Here is a 17,128-nt window from a genome sequence, read left to right on the forward strand (position 1 = left end):
AGTGACCCAGCCCAACTTCAGGGGCATACGCTATGGCCCTGCCTGATCACAGGGTATAGGGTGGGTCTCCACCCAATTGCCAAGCCCTGCCTATGACCCTGTATGAACACAGAGTCTAGTCAGTAGCACCATCTGGTTAGGGGGCACAGCCTGAGACCTTATTCGTACATGAGTAGTTGTAGATCCTAGTCCATAGTCCTGCTCAGTCACAGAGCCCAGCGAGGGATAGCCCCTTTGATCTCAGAACACAAACAGTGGCTTTGCCCAGCTGGAGACTCTGCAGGAAGCCCCACCTACCCACAGACACTGCCAGTTGACCCAACCAGTACTCCAGTGGAGCTGATAGCTGTCTTTCCTTGCTGAAGCAAATCTGTAAAATCTGGAAGCAGACACCACTTACTCAAATGTGCAAATACCAACTCAAAGAATCAAGTATCATGAAGAATCAAGTAAAATAATACCAAAGGACACTAATAAAGCCCTAATAATCAAATGTAGAGAAATGGAAATCTATGAACTAACAAAAAAAACTCAGAGTAATTCCCTTAAAGAAGGTCAGTGAACTACAAGAACACACAGACAATTAAATGAAATTAGGAAAACAATGTATGAACAATATGAGAAGTTCAACAAAGAAATAGAAATCACCAAAACAGATATCCTAGCCTAAAGAATACAGACTAACCCGAAGAATTTAGGGAGGGCATCAATAACAGATCAACAGAGCAGAAGAAAATCAGTGAATCAGAACATGGATCATTTCAAATTTTCCAGTCACAATAATAGAAACAGAGAGTAGAATAGTGGTTTCCAGGGGCTCGAGGGAGGGAAAAATGGGGAGTTATTTTCAATGCTTATAGAGTCTCAGTTTTATATGATGGAAAAGTTCTAGAGATCCATTGTACAACAATGTGAATATGCTTACCACCACTGAACTGTACCACTTAAAAATCACCAAAACTTTATGTATTTTTAATCACAATTAAATTTTTTCAAAAGTATTTTTAAAATAGTTGATATAGACCATGATTATAAAATCTACTTCATATGATTATTGTAAATATTGAGCTAATAACAGGCAAAATATTTAAACAATGCCTGGCACATAGTAAGTGCTATATAAATGTTCACTATAATTGCAATTTGTTTTATCCCTACTTGTTGGTGTCAACAGTATAATAGTTCCACCTAGGAGATGACACCATAGCACTGATGCCACTACATGCAAGCATTGTCACTGACTTGCTACCTTGAGAACTCAGTGTGACTATGGCATTGATTTCAAAATGTAGAGTGATGTGCTGTCTTGTGATGTGTGTGTGTTGTATTGTGTTAATATGGTAGTAAATTGAACCATAAATGATGTTATGTCTTACAACCAGATTTAAGCATTAGGTACTCATGTCTTTGGAACAATCATTGTTCTCCCATGTTATTATCTTTTAAAAGGTAAATACTGGTGAAAGGATTGGAAAGCCAATTGCTTAACATCTGACTCTGGCCAGTTTTATCAGATCTTGAAAGCAGAGCAGAAAATCACTTAAATGTAGAGGTTAGAAGTCACTGAACATTAGTTTCCAACTTCACAGTTTAACAAAGAAAACGTTGGCAGTAAATCTGCTATCCAAGTTCTGTGTGCTTGTAAATGCGAATCACTGACCACTCTCCTGTGTCCTAAGAGGTCTAAATCAAAGTATAGGTGTCCCTTCATAGTTCTGTGATTTTTCAAAAGCCCCAAACCTTTGAAATATGAAATAGGGAAAATTAGAAGCACTGCTTAGTGAACAACCTTGCTTAATTTTTATGTGGAGAAAAAGTCCCCAGCTTAAGAAGGCACAGGCCACATTCTAACATTTGTTTTTGTTGGACAAGGTGAGATTATGAGCAGGTAAATCCCACCTCAGCCTTCTCTGAAAGTGCTAAGAAAACTTTTGAGAAATTAAAATCAAGACTTGCTTTACTCCAATGTCTGGAGATTATAAAATATGTAACAAAAATATCAACATTGCCTGCTTTTGTTTCTGAGCATGTTATCCCTAAAAGAACATTAGGAATGGGTTTAGGTGTGCTCATTTTAAAAATCTCAACCTCTTAGATATAGGGAAAAATGTACAAAACCTATATTAATTACAAAAATGATTCACTAATCTCCCTTGGCACATTTAAAATAGCACCAAATGTTGCAATTTAATTCATCTCCATTGTTCTGGAGTAAAATGATTGAAAAAAATTAGCTTTATGTGTATCATTGAAACCAGTCATTAAATCCAAGAGAAAGGAAGAACAGTTGAAGAAATCTCTCATAAGAGTTATGGTTACCATGTCATTCTCATTCTCTCTCTCTCTCTCTCTCTCTCTCTTTCATAAGTATATGCAGATACTATTGGCCTGATGTTTCACAGTTGATAGCCAGGGTCAAAACTTTCCTAGTATCCAAGATATGGGGTGAAATAACTATCTTTTAAAATGAATATGAGTAGATAGAAAAATAGAATCCTGATTTATGAATTGCTATTTTTTCTTCCTTGTTGCCAACATTATCTATTGAATCAATATCTATTTTATCAATTTTTATCTGATGAAATACTGTCAAAACAGCTGTCATGTCAGGATAGCAATCACTTCCTAATTTAAAACACATTATTTTCAGCCCATATACAGTCTGTGTGTTAGATGAGTGACCATCTTTCCAGAGAAACATCAACATTTCTTGTTAGTGTTTCTTAGGCTTCTGTTCTGAATGAAAGCTCCACATCAAGCTTATCGTCATAGCAAAATATTTCAATAAAAAATTAAACACACAGGAAGGAGATTCATTGGTTACCTATATAAATAAAAATAAACAAAATTCCAATTAAATGTATATTTTTTGTGTTTCAAGCTCAAGTCAACTATAAATTACATAATTTTCATGCTGTGACCTATATATGAGACATATAAAAATGCTATTTATTCATAAAGAGCCATGGAGAATAGTCATTTGCAATTCAGGGGGATCTAATAAAAGAAAGAAAAGCACTTTTTTACCAACCTGGGCTGAGAAACCACAGAAGAAACCAAACCAGAAATGCACAAGTGTGAATGCAAAATTCTTATAGAAGAAATAGCGTAAGAATTTGCACATTCGGAAATAGGACCACCTTCCATGAACAAGAAGAAGCCTTTGGAGGTATCTAAATTGTGCAAATGAATAGTCACTGGCTAAGACTGCCTGCAATCCTTCCTGGCCGCTGATGCCAACGCCAATGTGAGCACCTATAAAGGAAGAAAAGAAAGTTTTCATTCCCTAAACAAAGATACAGTCTCTTTTAGGTCATTATTTATCTGGAGAAATCTTATAGCTATAGCACTTATAATTTCTCACATATATTATCTTATGAAACACTCATTAGTTAGGTATTTACCCTAGTTTTCCAAAAGAATTTCAGTAATTTGTATAAGTTTTTACAATTTGTAATTGGCAAAGCTGGGACTAACCCCAGATTTGGGGACTGTGGATCCAGTATTCACTCCTTACACCATAGCTAGTTACCATACAATAGAAGGTGATCATTATCTTTTTCTAGCCTAAAAATGCACAGATGATTTAATTAGACAAAGGTTGGGGTTTTTTTTTTATGAATTCTAATAACGCCTAATGTATTAGACTCAGGAAGGATTCATTTTAGAACCAGTGGTAAAATTAAGTTACAGTATAATCTCCATTATGTCTTGCCAAACGCTGAACTCAAGGACTGCTGATCTACAGCAGACCCTATTGAGTGAATATTCTCTTACTTTTGATCATGCTGACATCATTGGCTCCATCACCTATGGCCAAAGTGACAGCATGCCTATAGTTCTTCACCAGCTCTACCACTTGGGCTTTCTGGAGTGGGGTGACTCGGCAGCAAACCACAGTCTTACACATGCAGGCGAGTTCTATGAGATCATTCTTGACATCACTTTCTAGGGCATGGGCCTATGTTATTAAAAAAAAATATCCAGATTAGAACAAGACATAATCAATGAGAGATGTCATTTGGGAAGCAGATTTCTTGTTTTTCAACTGATTTCTTTTCTAAACAGTTTAATTCATTTCAACAAGTCATCGCTGACCCAGAGTCATATAAACAACTAACTAAAGAAATGAGTACTAAACTTCTACTAAGTGCCAAGGAATTTTAGAATAAAATTTTTAAAAAAACAGTGCCCTTGTGTGTCCTTTTTGAGACATTATAATGCTGTATGGGTAAGATATAATTAAATGCCAGAAAAGTGGGATGCCTGGGTGGCTCAGTGGTTGGGCGGCTGCCTTCGGCTCAGGTTGTGATCCCAGGATCTGGGATCGGGTCCCGCATCGGGCTCCTGTGAAGAGCCTGCTTCTCCCTCTACCTATGTCTCTGCTTCTCTCTCTCTCTCTCTCTCTCTCTCTCTGTTTGTGTCTCATGAATAAATAAATAAATCTTTAAAAAAAATAAATGCCAGAAAAGTTCCAGAATCCATGAAAATAAAAAAAAGCAAAAGATGGAACGTATCCACCATCTCACCAAGTTTAGAATGAACTATAAAATGATGGTGATTTCTTTGTTCTATGTGATGGAACTTTTGTTTCCTTTGCATTCTTGTTCATATATTTAGTGTTTGTTGTTGTGGTTGTTAATGGTTGGGCAAATGAAAAGCAGATGATCTGGAGATGAGCCCTTTAAAAACAAAGTGATTGAAATAGAGAGAGGCCTGTGCAAAAGGGTGGCATGCAACTTGTGTCTCAGTCAGGGTTCCCAACCAATTCCACTCTTGTTCCTCTCCAAATGCACACAGCCTTTCTATATGACAAGAAATGACTGAAAAAGAGAACATAATCCTTTGTGGTTAACTGTGCAATTTGTCTTCTAGAAAATATCTTACTGTGCATTATTTAATAAACACATTAAGAGGAAACAGGAATCTACATAAACTTTGAGTCATGTCTGAATGAATCTTAAGCAAGACAGTCACAGCCCATCACATCTGGCCCCTATATTCCTTTTGAGTTCTGTCTTCTACCACTACCTTTAAGTTTACTCTGTACTCTCATCATGCCAAATTGATTGTTTCTGTAATGGGATTGGTTCTTTCTTGACTCTGTGCCTTTGTACTTGCTGCTTCTGTACCTGGAAACATCACTTCCTCCAGGAAGTCTTCCCTGACTTTCATACAAGAAACTAAATGTGTCTGCCTCTATGCACTCAAAGCTCTTTGTTCATTCCTCTATGTAGTATTTGTCATACCACTGTGAGATTAGCTCTCCTACTAGATGGCAATCCCTAAAACAAGAACCATGTTCTATTCACATCCTTATCCTCCGGCCTGGGCATATAATAAATGTTAGTGGTATCAATGAAAGGATGGGTGAATGAATATAAAACATGACTCTGACATAGAAAACTCTTATATCAAGGCCTATGATTCCCAGGGAAAATGGTGAGTTAACTTTCTCAAATTTAATTGCTCTTTTTAAAAGAGAAAGCATGTAACTAGTTGTCTTGCCCAGAATGGTCCCCTTTTTTCTCTTTTATTTTCTTCTTTATTATCAACAAGTGAAAACCTAGACTCAGTCTCTGATAAAGAGCCCAATTATATTCTGCAAAGCACTGAGATTTGAGCAAATTGGAATCATGATTTACTATAAAAACAAAACAAAACAAAACAAAAACAAACAAACTAAAAAACCCTTCTGACCATACCAGCAGAAATGTGGTCAATTCTCAAATGAAAAATGGCATTTCATGGTTTCCTAAGTTTCAGGCTTTGAAGCTGAAAGGGTTCTTGAAGAACATCTATCTTAGCTCTTTCTTTCAACAGATACAGAGACAAAGAAAAAGTAGCATACATTATCACTTGAGTACTCTAACCCACCACACATTGGCTTCTTTGAGCCTGAGGGAAAGTCAAAGCACAACTCATTAGGAACCTTTCCATATTGTAGTCCCTGGGCAATTCAGCTTGGAGGCCACCAGTTTCAAGTCCCAGTTGACAGGCTTATAATTTTCAGTTGCTGCTCATTTGTGCAAGGGAGAAGTTCGTGTCATCTGGGCAAACCTTCGACTGAGCTTGGCTTGCAGCTGAGCTCTGTAACTTTCCATGGTGTAGAAGGCAACACATCATTACGTCTGGAATCCAGCTGGATAATGCTTTAAGCACTAAGAGCTAACAGACAGCTGATCACAAGGGGGAAAATACAATATACTCATAGCCAATTTCTTTTGTCGTCTAAGAAACTGTCTACAGGAAGATACATTTATTTTTCCGAACTCCAAAAGTGAGAAATTATCATCAAAGCTGAAGAAAGATGTGAGATTAGCTCTTTGTGCATATAAATGATAATTTCACTGGACTCCAATCAGAGTTTTTGTTTTCTAAATTAGAAACTCAGAAGAGTGTTTTGATATTTGTTCAAGATTTGGAACCTGAACTACATTAAAAGCACAATGCAAGTTTATTCTATTACGACAAGAACCAGATTTCCTAATCAAAGCAAATTGTTTGGCATTGGTGTAAAATACTGCTATTTAGAAAAACCACCAGAGGTATCTTAATGGCAATAATTTGGTGTGATAATTATGTGAAGATCAAGTTGTGCTCTGCCAAATCACAAACATCAGCAAGAGCAATAATTGCAGTACATCCAACAGTTACATTATTTTAATTAAATAACAGGGAGCTATGACACTCTCCCTTAGAAAGCACTTAAACAATACTACTAAATGGCCTACAGTCATCTAGATGAGATTGATATTCTGTGAACATACTATTTCTTTGGATCCCTCCTTTCGCTGTGGTGATTCAAGTAATAATATATGAAATATATATCAGAAGTTTCCTTTCCCCTTGAAAACAGGAAATCATTGTGTATACCCTGTTTCTCGTAGTGTCATTTATGTGGAAAACACAAAAGGAGATCTCATTACGACAGCACTAAAGAGACAATTATTGGGATAAAGAAAAAGAACAAAAGCCTTAAGCAAACTCACCAAACTGTGGCCATTTATGATTAAGGCATAATCTCCTGTTATGGTTTCTTCTACAACTGAGTCCAGCTCCAGCTGCTGTTTTTCAAAAACTACATGGCCGTTGGAAGAACTTCTGTTTTGTCCAAACAAATTTTCCTTTGCTTTTCTTGAAGGAGAGGGGGGAAACAAATCATAACAAGTATACAGAGCGTACCTATTATGCTAACAGACTGGATAGAGGTAAATTCATTTCATCACAATTTGGATAGACTATGGCATAAGATTCAGTTACAGTAAAGCAAGACGGATGGTTCTTTGTGATGGGGAGACCATAGCAAATTTGCAAATTCCAGGAAGTATGAAAGTAAACACAATGAACACAGAATCCTTTGAACATTTACAATTGTCTTAAATCTAAATTATCATCCTGAGCTGGGCTTGAACTAGGTGTTCTCACCACATTTAGCATATAAGGTTGTCTGAGCTTCAAGTACTTCAAAACCACTGATCTGGCATGTAACATGTAATATTGTTAAAAATCAAAAAGAGAAGGACTAAAGACATTTGATGACATCCTCTAGGAATTGCAGGACTTTAATATATAAAATAAATTTATTAATTTGCAGAACAATGTTATATGATCTGGCTTAAAACAGCAGTCCTTTAATAAGCACATTTTCTAAAAGTGTAACAATAAAACTAAATGATGGCATATACTGAATTGGCATAGTCATAAGGATATAATGGACTGTTTTAAGTGAAAATTGTACTCATCAGCTCAAACAATAGAATAAATCTTCTGGGAAAGAAAATACAGACACTGAATGTAGAGGGTCATTCTAAATGGAAACTCCTTCCAATGCCCCAATTAGCAGTAGAAAAAGTTCTGCTCACACTCATCCATGGTCACTTAACATGGTTGAAGAGGCGCTTTACCTCTTCAAATCTTAACCTCTTCAAAATGGAAAGATAATACCTTTAATGGAAGAGAAAGTTCCTCTCTGAGGACACTCAGATGACAGGCTTTGAAGTAAATAGGGCAAGCTGACATGACTCCAGAACTTTCACCACAACCAGGGAGCTACATGGCAGATACTCCCTGAAGATGAGTGCCAAAGCCAGCCACCAATATGGTAGGCTACAACTTGCATGTACAAAATGAGTGCCCAAGAGCAAATGAGGAGCGGGAGACCAGAAAATGGATGTTTTGACTTACAGCAAAATGCAATGTTTCCCCAAAGCCTCATCCTATATAGAAAACATTTATTAAAATAGTTTTATGATATAAAAAGAAGAGAATGTTCACTGTGCAAAAACAACCAGTTTAACCCTTAGCTTTCTAATTATTTGAAAATGTAACACTAATTGTTTATATGTAAAGTCTAAACAAAAACAAAACACAACACACACACACACACACACACACACACCCTTATCTTCTGGCTCAACATCTCCTTCTGCTGTCCAGGACCATAAGCACAGCCTGCATTTAGGAACCCAAGGAGCCCAGAGTTTACATGCCCTGCTCCAAGAGTGATATCAAGCATTTAACAATCAGTCCGTAGAATCAAAGAAAAAGATTTATAAAGTCAGAGTGCTATGTGTGAAATTTAGGGAGTTAAGGTGAGGGGCGGGTGGAGAACAGACAAGAAAAATCATTGCTTAGTGGGAGAATTAGACTTTTATATCAGATAACCGTGTCAAGGAGTCCTCCTAACAGTCATGAAAATTTACTGTCCCATATAATGAAGAAAGCTAGAGAAACAAGCTCCTCAGAAGCGAGCATTTCTCTGACAATGGTGCAGAGCTCATAAACTGGGTCTTAAGAAAGCACCAAAGGGCAAACATCTCCCGAGGTTTCCTTTTTAGTAAAGTTCTCACTCGCTGTATAAATGACTCAATCTCTGTTTTCCCCCAGAGCATAAAAACATTCCAATGAAGGGTGAAGTTCATGAAAGTATTGGCTGAAATTCTATTTACTTAGGATCTTTTTCCCCTAAACTGTCTTCCTAACATCTCCAGGCAGAAAAGGGACAGTTTTTCTGGCTTGGCTTAAAAATCCCACTGTGTTCCCTCCACATGGGCCACCCCTCCTCACCAGATGGGGCTCACACATTTTCAGACCTTCACTCATGCTCTATAGCTATCATTTCTTTCTCTCCCTGGAATTTAGCTCTTAAATGCCAGCTGGTACTCGAAAAAACAATTTATTAGGAAAGGGAAAACTATATGACTCCCTCTATTGAACAGAAACTACATTTTTGCAGGCATAACACACAATGCTTAATCACATAACACAAATAACAAATTCTAAAACAGAAAAGGGCCTGTGTTCTCCCATGCGGTGTAATGAAGGGCAGTCTATTAGAATGCTGGCATGCAGAAATGCCTTAGCGGATGAGGCAACTGTGGCATTCACAGCCCGGTGCCACTGTAAATACAGCAGAGCACAGTTGGACCCACGGTGGCTTGCATGCACTGTATTAAAAAAAGCGATGGCATGCTCATAAGACACTCTGAGTTCAAACATGACATGGACCTGTTAGGAAAGGAATTGAAACCATGGCATTATGTTTAAAAGAAGACAATCCTGACTCAGATATAAGAGCATTGAGCTTGGACCCTGGAGAGCTGCGCTCAGGCCCAAGGTCTGCCTCTGACATCTTGTGTGCCCATAGTTGAGTGATTTGACTTCTAGCCACTTGTCAAGTCAGTTACAGACCCAGCATAGAACTCAGGTTTTCAAATTCCTAGTTCTCAGTTACCTGCACTAAGCTGGTTTACATATAGAGTCAGCCACAGGCTCTCTCTAGGACCAGAAAAAGATAGTGCCAGAGGAGCAGTTAAGTATCCGGATAGCACCACACTGGCAACAGAAGAGAAAAGGAGGAAGCCCATGAAATTTTTATTTCAAGCCCTAGTTCCATCCCTTACTATCCATGTAGTTTATAAGATACTCAACCCCTAACGCTGTGTTTTATTAGAAACTAGGTGAATGGGACAACCAATCAGACTGGTTGAACTAGCTATGAAAACTTGGACAGCTGAACCAGTGTGTACTAGAATATTGCCAAGATTTCTTAGTACCCCAAAATGTTATGGTTTATGATAGAAACCTAGCCTACTAAAACATTTTGTCTGAATGACTAGAAGTTGGAAATGAGGAATGAGATGCATTTTCTTTGGCCTGCACAGTGTTTTTAAAAATCTGTATGAGTTTATGGACATCATGTTGTTCACCTTCACCAAAGGCTCCACCACTATCTCATGTCTTATAGCCTAGGACCACAAAACTAATGTTACCTGCCTGGTTCTGGAGCTATTTGCATTTGAGAACTCTGCTCATTTAAACAAGTAACTTTCTACCAAGTAGTGCTCAAAAAAGTGCAACGTGTTTTGCTGATTAAAGAAAAAATATCAATTCCTAGGTAGAACACTGGAATATTTCTCAGAAGCAGTGGAGTAATGTCATGGTTTAGTTATAGGACATGAATTTTTCCAACAAAACATGGGACCAACACAACAAAAATGAAACACAGAATGAGTTCACCTGTCAGCTCAAGCAAAATTATATTCTCATCTGTCTTCCTTTGGGCAGAAGACATATGTATCAGTGAAATGTAATCAATGTAGTAATCTGCAGAGAAATCATAGCTGGGTTTAATTGTAGATTTCTGGGCATGTCTTTAAATTAAAAGAGTTATGGTGGCAAAATTAACCCAGGACTCAAAGTGCCTAAAACAGTTTCATGACATTAAATTTGAAACAAGCCACACGCATGATATGCATAAAAATTATATATCCATGTTTGTGGAATAATCTAGACACATTTGATGGGTTTAAATATAACCATTTAGGTCCTTTCCTTCTAATAGCTACTGTCACTTAGATCTTGGTTTTTTGATACACTTTTTTGGGGGTTGTTTTTGCATGAACTCCTACTAAACTCAAAAGATAACACAAAAAAACTGAATGGTGCAAATTTATGATTTTAATATTTCATTTCCCAAACTGTGGGTTTAGATATAAATAGCCCAGATTAGGATTAGAGAGAACACCTTTGGCAATAACTTTTCTTGGGTTCTCTATTTCCCCCAATCCTAGTATTAAGAAAATGCATACTACAAATGTATTCATGCCATTCATATAGAATTTTCTACCATGCATTGCCTCCCTGTCTTAAACTCTGAGAATAAGGCTATCTTCAAGTCTGAGTTAAAATAAACATAATTTGCTAGTCAGTTAAGCAAAATGGCCTTAAGGGCCTGAAATAATTAGCCTAGGCAGAAATTCCTTATTTTTCCCCTCTGAATATTTTTTCTTCTCATTAAAATATCTTTGGATTTTTTCCAGTTATGAATTGAACACTATTACAATTTCAAATAATAAGAGAGCCATAAAGAACAAAGGAAACACAATCCATAATTTCAACACTCAGAGATAACCACTGTATATGTCCTCTAGAGCTGGATGGGTAAGTAAAGGACAGATATTGATATAGATGTATAGTGTTTTATACATATGCATATATAAAAATACATACTTTATTTGAAAAAAAGGGATCATAATCTCATTTTTCACTTAAATATATCATGGGCATCTTTCAATGTCAATAAATACATAATCACTTTTAATATCTGTATAGTATCCCACTGCCAGTATATGTCATAGTAATCAACAAAATCCCTTGTGGCTGGTATTTGAGCATTTTCTGATTTTCAGTTATAATTGATGCAGCAATCACTATTTCTTTATATGTATATTCAGACATTTATCCACTTGTTTAAGGACAATTCCCAGAAGTATAGATCATTGGATCAAAAGTGCACATATATGTAATTTTGAAATATGTTGCAAGTTTGCCCTTGAGAAAGCTTCTACCAACTTATACTCCTAACACCAATTTATAAGAATTCATATTTCTCCAGATTCCTTCCACATAATGGCAGTTATGCCATCTACTTAGTCACCCAAAAGTAGCTGGATAAAATCTTGAGATATTAACTTTGGTTTCATACCCTTCTGCAATCACCACCACAATCACAGATGACCCTCTTTACTCAGAAATATACCTTGTCTCAGGAGATTTCACAGAGCCAAATACAGAGGGAACAAAAAAGAGTCATGATCTGGCTTTTTAAGTACCGAAATAGACTCTTGAAAGTCATATCAGCATTGATCTTGAATTTCATTAATGGGCTTTGTGAGAGGGAAGAAAAAAGGGTTCTCCAGTTTTCATAAAACAATCCTAAAAGAAATCAGGGCATAAATGTTACCATAAAGAGAGTAGAAAGTCCATCCTAGTCTAGAAGAAAGGGACTATGAAGAGAAGCTTAGATTTTGGTGATTTGTTAAAGAAATCTGGGTCCTAACTCATACCCTGGACCAGTAGTGGATGGAGGAGTGTGTGGGTAATCACAAACTGAATCCTCAGATGAGTTTTTTGGAATCTGAGTATGGAATAGTTGCCACTGAAATATAGTGACAAAAAAGATACTAGAGTAAAGGGATTTCAGGAACAGAAGTGGCCACGTGGGAACACAATTCTCAGATACACAGAAGAGCAACCACACTTGCCTTATTTCCCTATGAGCATGTGGAAGTAAGCCAAGAGGGAAGCCCAAGACTCAGAGAGACCGGAAACCAGAAAGGGATACAGAAGTGGGAAGTGCTAGATGCCAGTAGGATAGATGTTGAGGATCAGTGACAGGTGGGGCAACTGGGCATCCTAGACTTGAACTAAATTTACCCCAAAGTGCCTAGTTTAATTGTTCTCTCATCAGGCAGAAAAGGGGTTCAAGTTCAGTTTTATAAAATTTAAAGAGTTTTTGTTCTTGCAAGGTTGAGTGTATTCTGAGCTGTGAAAGTCAGACAAGCTAGAAATGACATAGCTTCCTACTTCTCTTCACATCCAATCAAATTCCAAGTTCTATCTGTTCTACCTCCACAAGGGCTGTCACAGTTTCATTCCACCCTTTCAGTGTCACTATTTTAGTTCAGCCTCATCATTTCTAAACTCAGGTATTCCAATAGCTTCCTAATGTATCTCCCCATACCATTCATTTTCCCATCAAACATATTCCATCTATCCTGTCACTGGAGTGTTATTTCATAAATGTAGAATTGAGTTTGTTACTCTCTGTTTAAAAGCCATCCACATCTACCCAATAACGTTAAGGTGGAGTAAAACCATTTTCACTTATCAATCAATCACCAATCTGTTCTGAAAAAAATGGTTCCCTCCCTTAGTTCTATCATACACTCTAGCTAAAATATGGACATTGCTCCTAGAAACATGATTTCTTTCATGTTTCTATGCCTTCGTGTGTGCTGTTCTATCAACCTGCAATATCTTTATCCAATGTAACCAATTGAGGAAGGGATCCATAAAGGTTGTTATAGAGGTTAGTGTATTGGCTTCAATATCTTAAGAAGGTTAATAAAAAATATAGATTGCTCTATGATTAGAATGTATAGACTCACCACATTTTTGTAACGTTTGTGTTATGTTTAGCAACAATTACATCAACTGATGTAGAAAGCTGATGTATCATGCTAGTTAGAAGTTGACTGCCTGTGTCTTTGCACAATACATATTGAGAAATCTTATTATTACTGATATAATTTTATTATTATTTATATAATTTTCATAGACTCCACAGAGTCTATTGGGGAAATGTTAATAAAAATAGTCCTGGTTGTGGGAACAACAGCTGAAGAAAAGAAAAAAGGGGGAAGGGAATAAGTAGAGAGAGGGAAAAGGAAAGAAAGGTACTCACTGAATGGCTACAATTCTTTACATTCTTACCTCTTCTAATCTCCTGAATAAAATAATCTACAGAGTAGGTATTCTTATATTTTCCCATTTACAAATAAGGAAACAAATCAAAGAGAGTTTGAACAGAATATTTAATGTAATTCAGCCTGCCAGTGAATACTAAGCTGAGATTTCAACATGAGTCCAACCAACACGAAGCCCATATCTTTCCTCTTACATCTGCCGTCTCTCCCTGGAATTTATTCTGCTCTCATCATTACTCTGGTGTGTGACCTCAAGGGAAGCAGTAAGATGCCTCAACAACTACATTTTTTATATCAATCATTTAAAAGTAATAAGAACACATCCAAGATATGTTTAGAGAGACATGTGGCAAGTGATTCGGTGCACAAGCTCTGAGGCCACGCTAGATTCAAATACCAGCTGAACCACTGGCCAGTTGTGAAACTTCAGGCATGTTATTCACCCTATCCATGCCTCAACTTCCTGATCTGTAAAATAAGGATAATGATAATGCTTACCACTGGGTTGCTTCGGGAATGAAATGTAATACATATATCCTGCTTATAACAGTGCCTGGTGGCACTGTCTCAAGGCATTTAGCACTAGGCACATTACAGTCTAGATCTGCTCACATCCATCTTCCTTCATAAAGAGTTAAATTCCCCAAAAAAAGGTCATTTAAAGATATTTTCTTAAAATAAAACATTTAATTGCTATTACTTAAAAATTATTAATATTTCCCCCTATTTCTCAATGTATTTGGCAAAGACATGCCATCTCGGTCATAGCTTCTGACCAGCATGTACACCAGCAGTTTTCTACTGGAGGTAAAATAGTGTGGAAGTCAGGAAATTTGATCTACAAGTAGAAATTGGTAGTGCTAATAGTTAAGACTTCCTTCCTTTTCAAGGCTCAGGAACAAAAGTGTAATGATGGAGACATATGAAGGAAGCCCATAGTGCTCCATTGTTGCATTGAGGGGAGGCTAGCCTCATTTAGAATGTAGCAAGATACAACCAGTTTGCTTCTAATGCAATAATCTGCTTGGCTGGACCCAAAATGGATTGAGCTTAGAGATGCTACTAGAAGCATTGATAAGCAAAAATTGTTAAAAGACAGCATTTTTTAAAGTTCTAGGAAAATAATTCTGCATACTTAAAATGAAATAGCAAAAAAAAATGAAATAACAACAAAAAAAAGAAATGTTATTTCTCAAAAAAATGTTATTTCTCAAAATTTAATGTTTTTCCACTCTTACCTAATTTCAGCACTTATATATTTTCTGGTATTTGCAGCACTTACACAAATTTCACATTATTCTATGTCTCATAAGCATTATATATCTGGGTTTAATAGTAATACCTACTTTCTTTAATGCTGAAAGACTATTTCAACTTTCCATACCATATCCCACAGTTGTGTTTTTCAAATTTATCTGATCATAATTTCATCTAGGTGCTTATGAAAATACAAATCCCCATACCCCATCCACTGGAGAGTCTTAATTTAGGGGCCAGAATGAAACTAGGGAATTCCTGTTTTAAACAAATGCCCTAACTGAATCTGATCACTCATCGTATAAGAGCTAGGTACTAACTAATGCTTAGTTTTAAAGGATAATTCAATGTAAATAATTTCAATTACTTTTCTAAAAATACTTGGAAAATGTTGGAGGCCTGAAGACAATGCTTCACAACTGATGTCAAAACTATCTTATGAATAGGAATTTAGGAAACATGCAGAAAGAATTCTTTTTTTTTTTTTAAGTATGTGGTTTTTTGTTTTTTTTTTTTTTGTTTTTTTTTTATTTATGATAGTCACACAGAGAGAGAGAGAGAGAGAGAGAGAGAGAGGCAGAGACACAGGCAGAGGGAGAAGCAGGCTCCATGCACCGGGAGCCCGACGTGGGAATCGATCCAGGGTGTCCCGGATCGAGCCCTGGGCCAAAGGCAGGCGCCAAACCGCTGCCACCCAGGGATCCCCAGAAAGAATTCTATACTAAATTAAGGCCACAGAACTATAAAGGGCCTTTCTACCTTGTCAACTCTGACCTTCCTTTCCCCTCCCTACCTCCCTTCCTTTCTTCCTTCCTTTAGCACTTACCTGAGTTCTTCTCTGACTTCCACTGCTGTGTTCCCTGATATAATGAACACATCTTTCATGTCATCAGTCAGCATGTTGCAGGCATAACCAATGTTGATGGCAGTTTCTGATACAAAATAAAACCCACCTCAGTTAGAACATTACTTAATAACATAAGTACCTTTTTCATAAAAGTTTTGAGGCATTACCCCTTAATGTCAGAGAGAATGTGATAAGTGATAAAATCCAAGAAACCCAGAGCTAAATTCAAAGACTCTTTCCATGATCAAATTCACCACTTGCTAAATCCATGGAGAGGTAGCAACATCTATGAATTTTCAGCCTTCTCATATGGGTTTTGAAAAACTTCTTAATTCCCAAAATTAGTACTTATGGAAAAACCCTAAGGCCCTATAATATAGTGAAATATGTAAATAAAAAACTTTTTACCTGAAGTCCCAAATACTGCTTTGGGACAACTAAAATACTTAATTTAGCTATTATTCAATCTGTAGACACACTGAAAAAATTCAAATTTTTCAACTGAACAGCAAAAATGTTCTTATCATAGCTTTATAGTTCTCTGATGTGCAACACTGGCAATTTACCATTAAGCAAATTAAATTCGGAATTTGTCACCTCAAAGACCACCCAGGACTGCTGCTACTAGGTAAGTGGAGAACTACATGATGTTGAGCAGTCCTTCCTCCACTTCTATAGAACTGGACACTTGAATAGTTAGGTAATCCTTCCATCCTCAGTAGGGTCATTTGTTTTTCATTCTATTGAGTCTTTAGGCTCTCGCCAAATTCTGTGGGATAATTAGATTTGCCCTAAGTCTGAAGGCAATTGATAAAATCCTAGCATATCCTTTGTATAAGCCACAGAAATGAAAGCCAAATAAGAATAAACTTGTGGATATTCATAACTAAGTGAATAGTTAAGAATGTACCCACTGATCAATATCATACTCTAGGAAGTCTCTACTAACACACCACAGAGCTCAACTCTCTACTGTTTATTTTTTGTAATCAGTGATTTGGGTGAACACATGGAGAACTGATGTATCATATCTACAAATCCTCCAATATTCTAAAAAAAATATGTAACAAGTACATAGAATCTTGAAAACGTATGTGTGCCAATTAACTAAATATTCTGGTTTACTGCTGATGAAGCATAAAATCATTTTTTTTTTTTTTTTTTTTTTTTTTTTAGCCATTACTGCTAGCAGTAGATCCAAAATCTACTGATCCCTGTTTCTTCTTAGGAAACACAGTAAGCTGAACATAAT

At 36.7% G+C, this 17,128-nt stretch overlaps 1 protein-coding gene across 4 annotated transcripts in view; it reads right to left on the reverse strand.

The window, feature by feature from the left end:
• The window catches only part of ATP8B4 (ATPase phospholipid transporting 8B4 (putative)), a 236,410-nt gene that overhangs the window by 32,921 nt on the left and 186,361 nt on the right, over positions 1 to 17,128 (reverse strand). For all 4 annotated transcript variants that reach the window (XM_072808445.1, XM_072808446.1, XM_072808447.1 and 1 more), the window contains 4 exons: positions 15,856 to 15,961; positions 6,993 to 7,137; positions 3,778 to 3,961; positions 3,032 to 3,255 (listed from right to left, as the gene is read on the reverse strand). In XM_072808445.1, coding sequence (XP_072664546.1) covers positions 3,032 to 3,255; positions 3,778 to 3,961; positions 6,993 to 7,137; positions 15,856 to 15,961 — 659 coding nt within the window. The remainder of the gene's footprint in view (positions 1 to 3,031; positions 3,256 to 3,777; positions 3,962 to 6,992; positions 7,138 to 15,855; positions 15,962 to 17,128) is intronic.

This window comes from Canis lupus, chromosome 32 (assembly GCF_048164855.1).
Source record: "Canis lupus baileyi chromosome 32, mCanLup2.hap1, whole genome shotgun sequence".
NCBI lineage: Eukaryota > Metazoa > Chordata > Mammalia > Carnivora > Canidae > Canis > Canis lupus.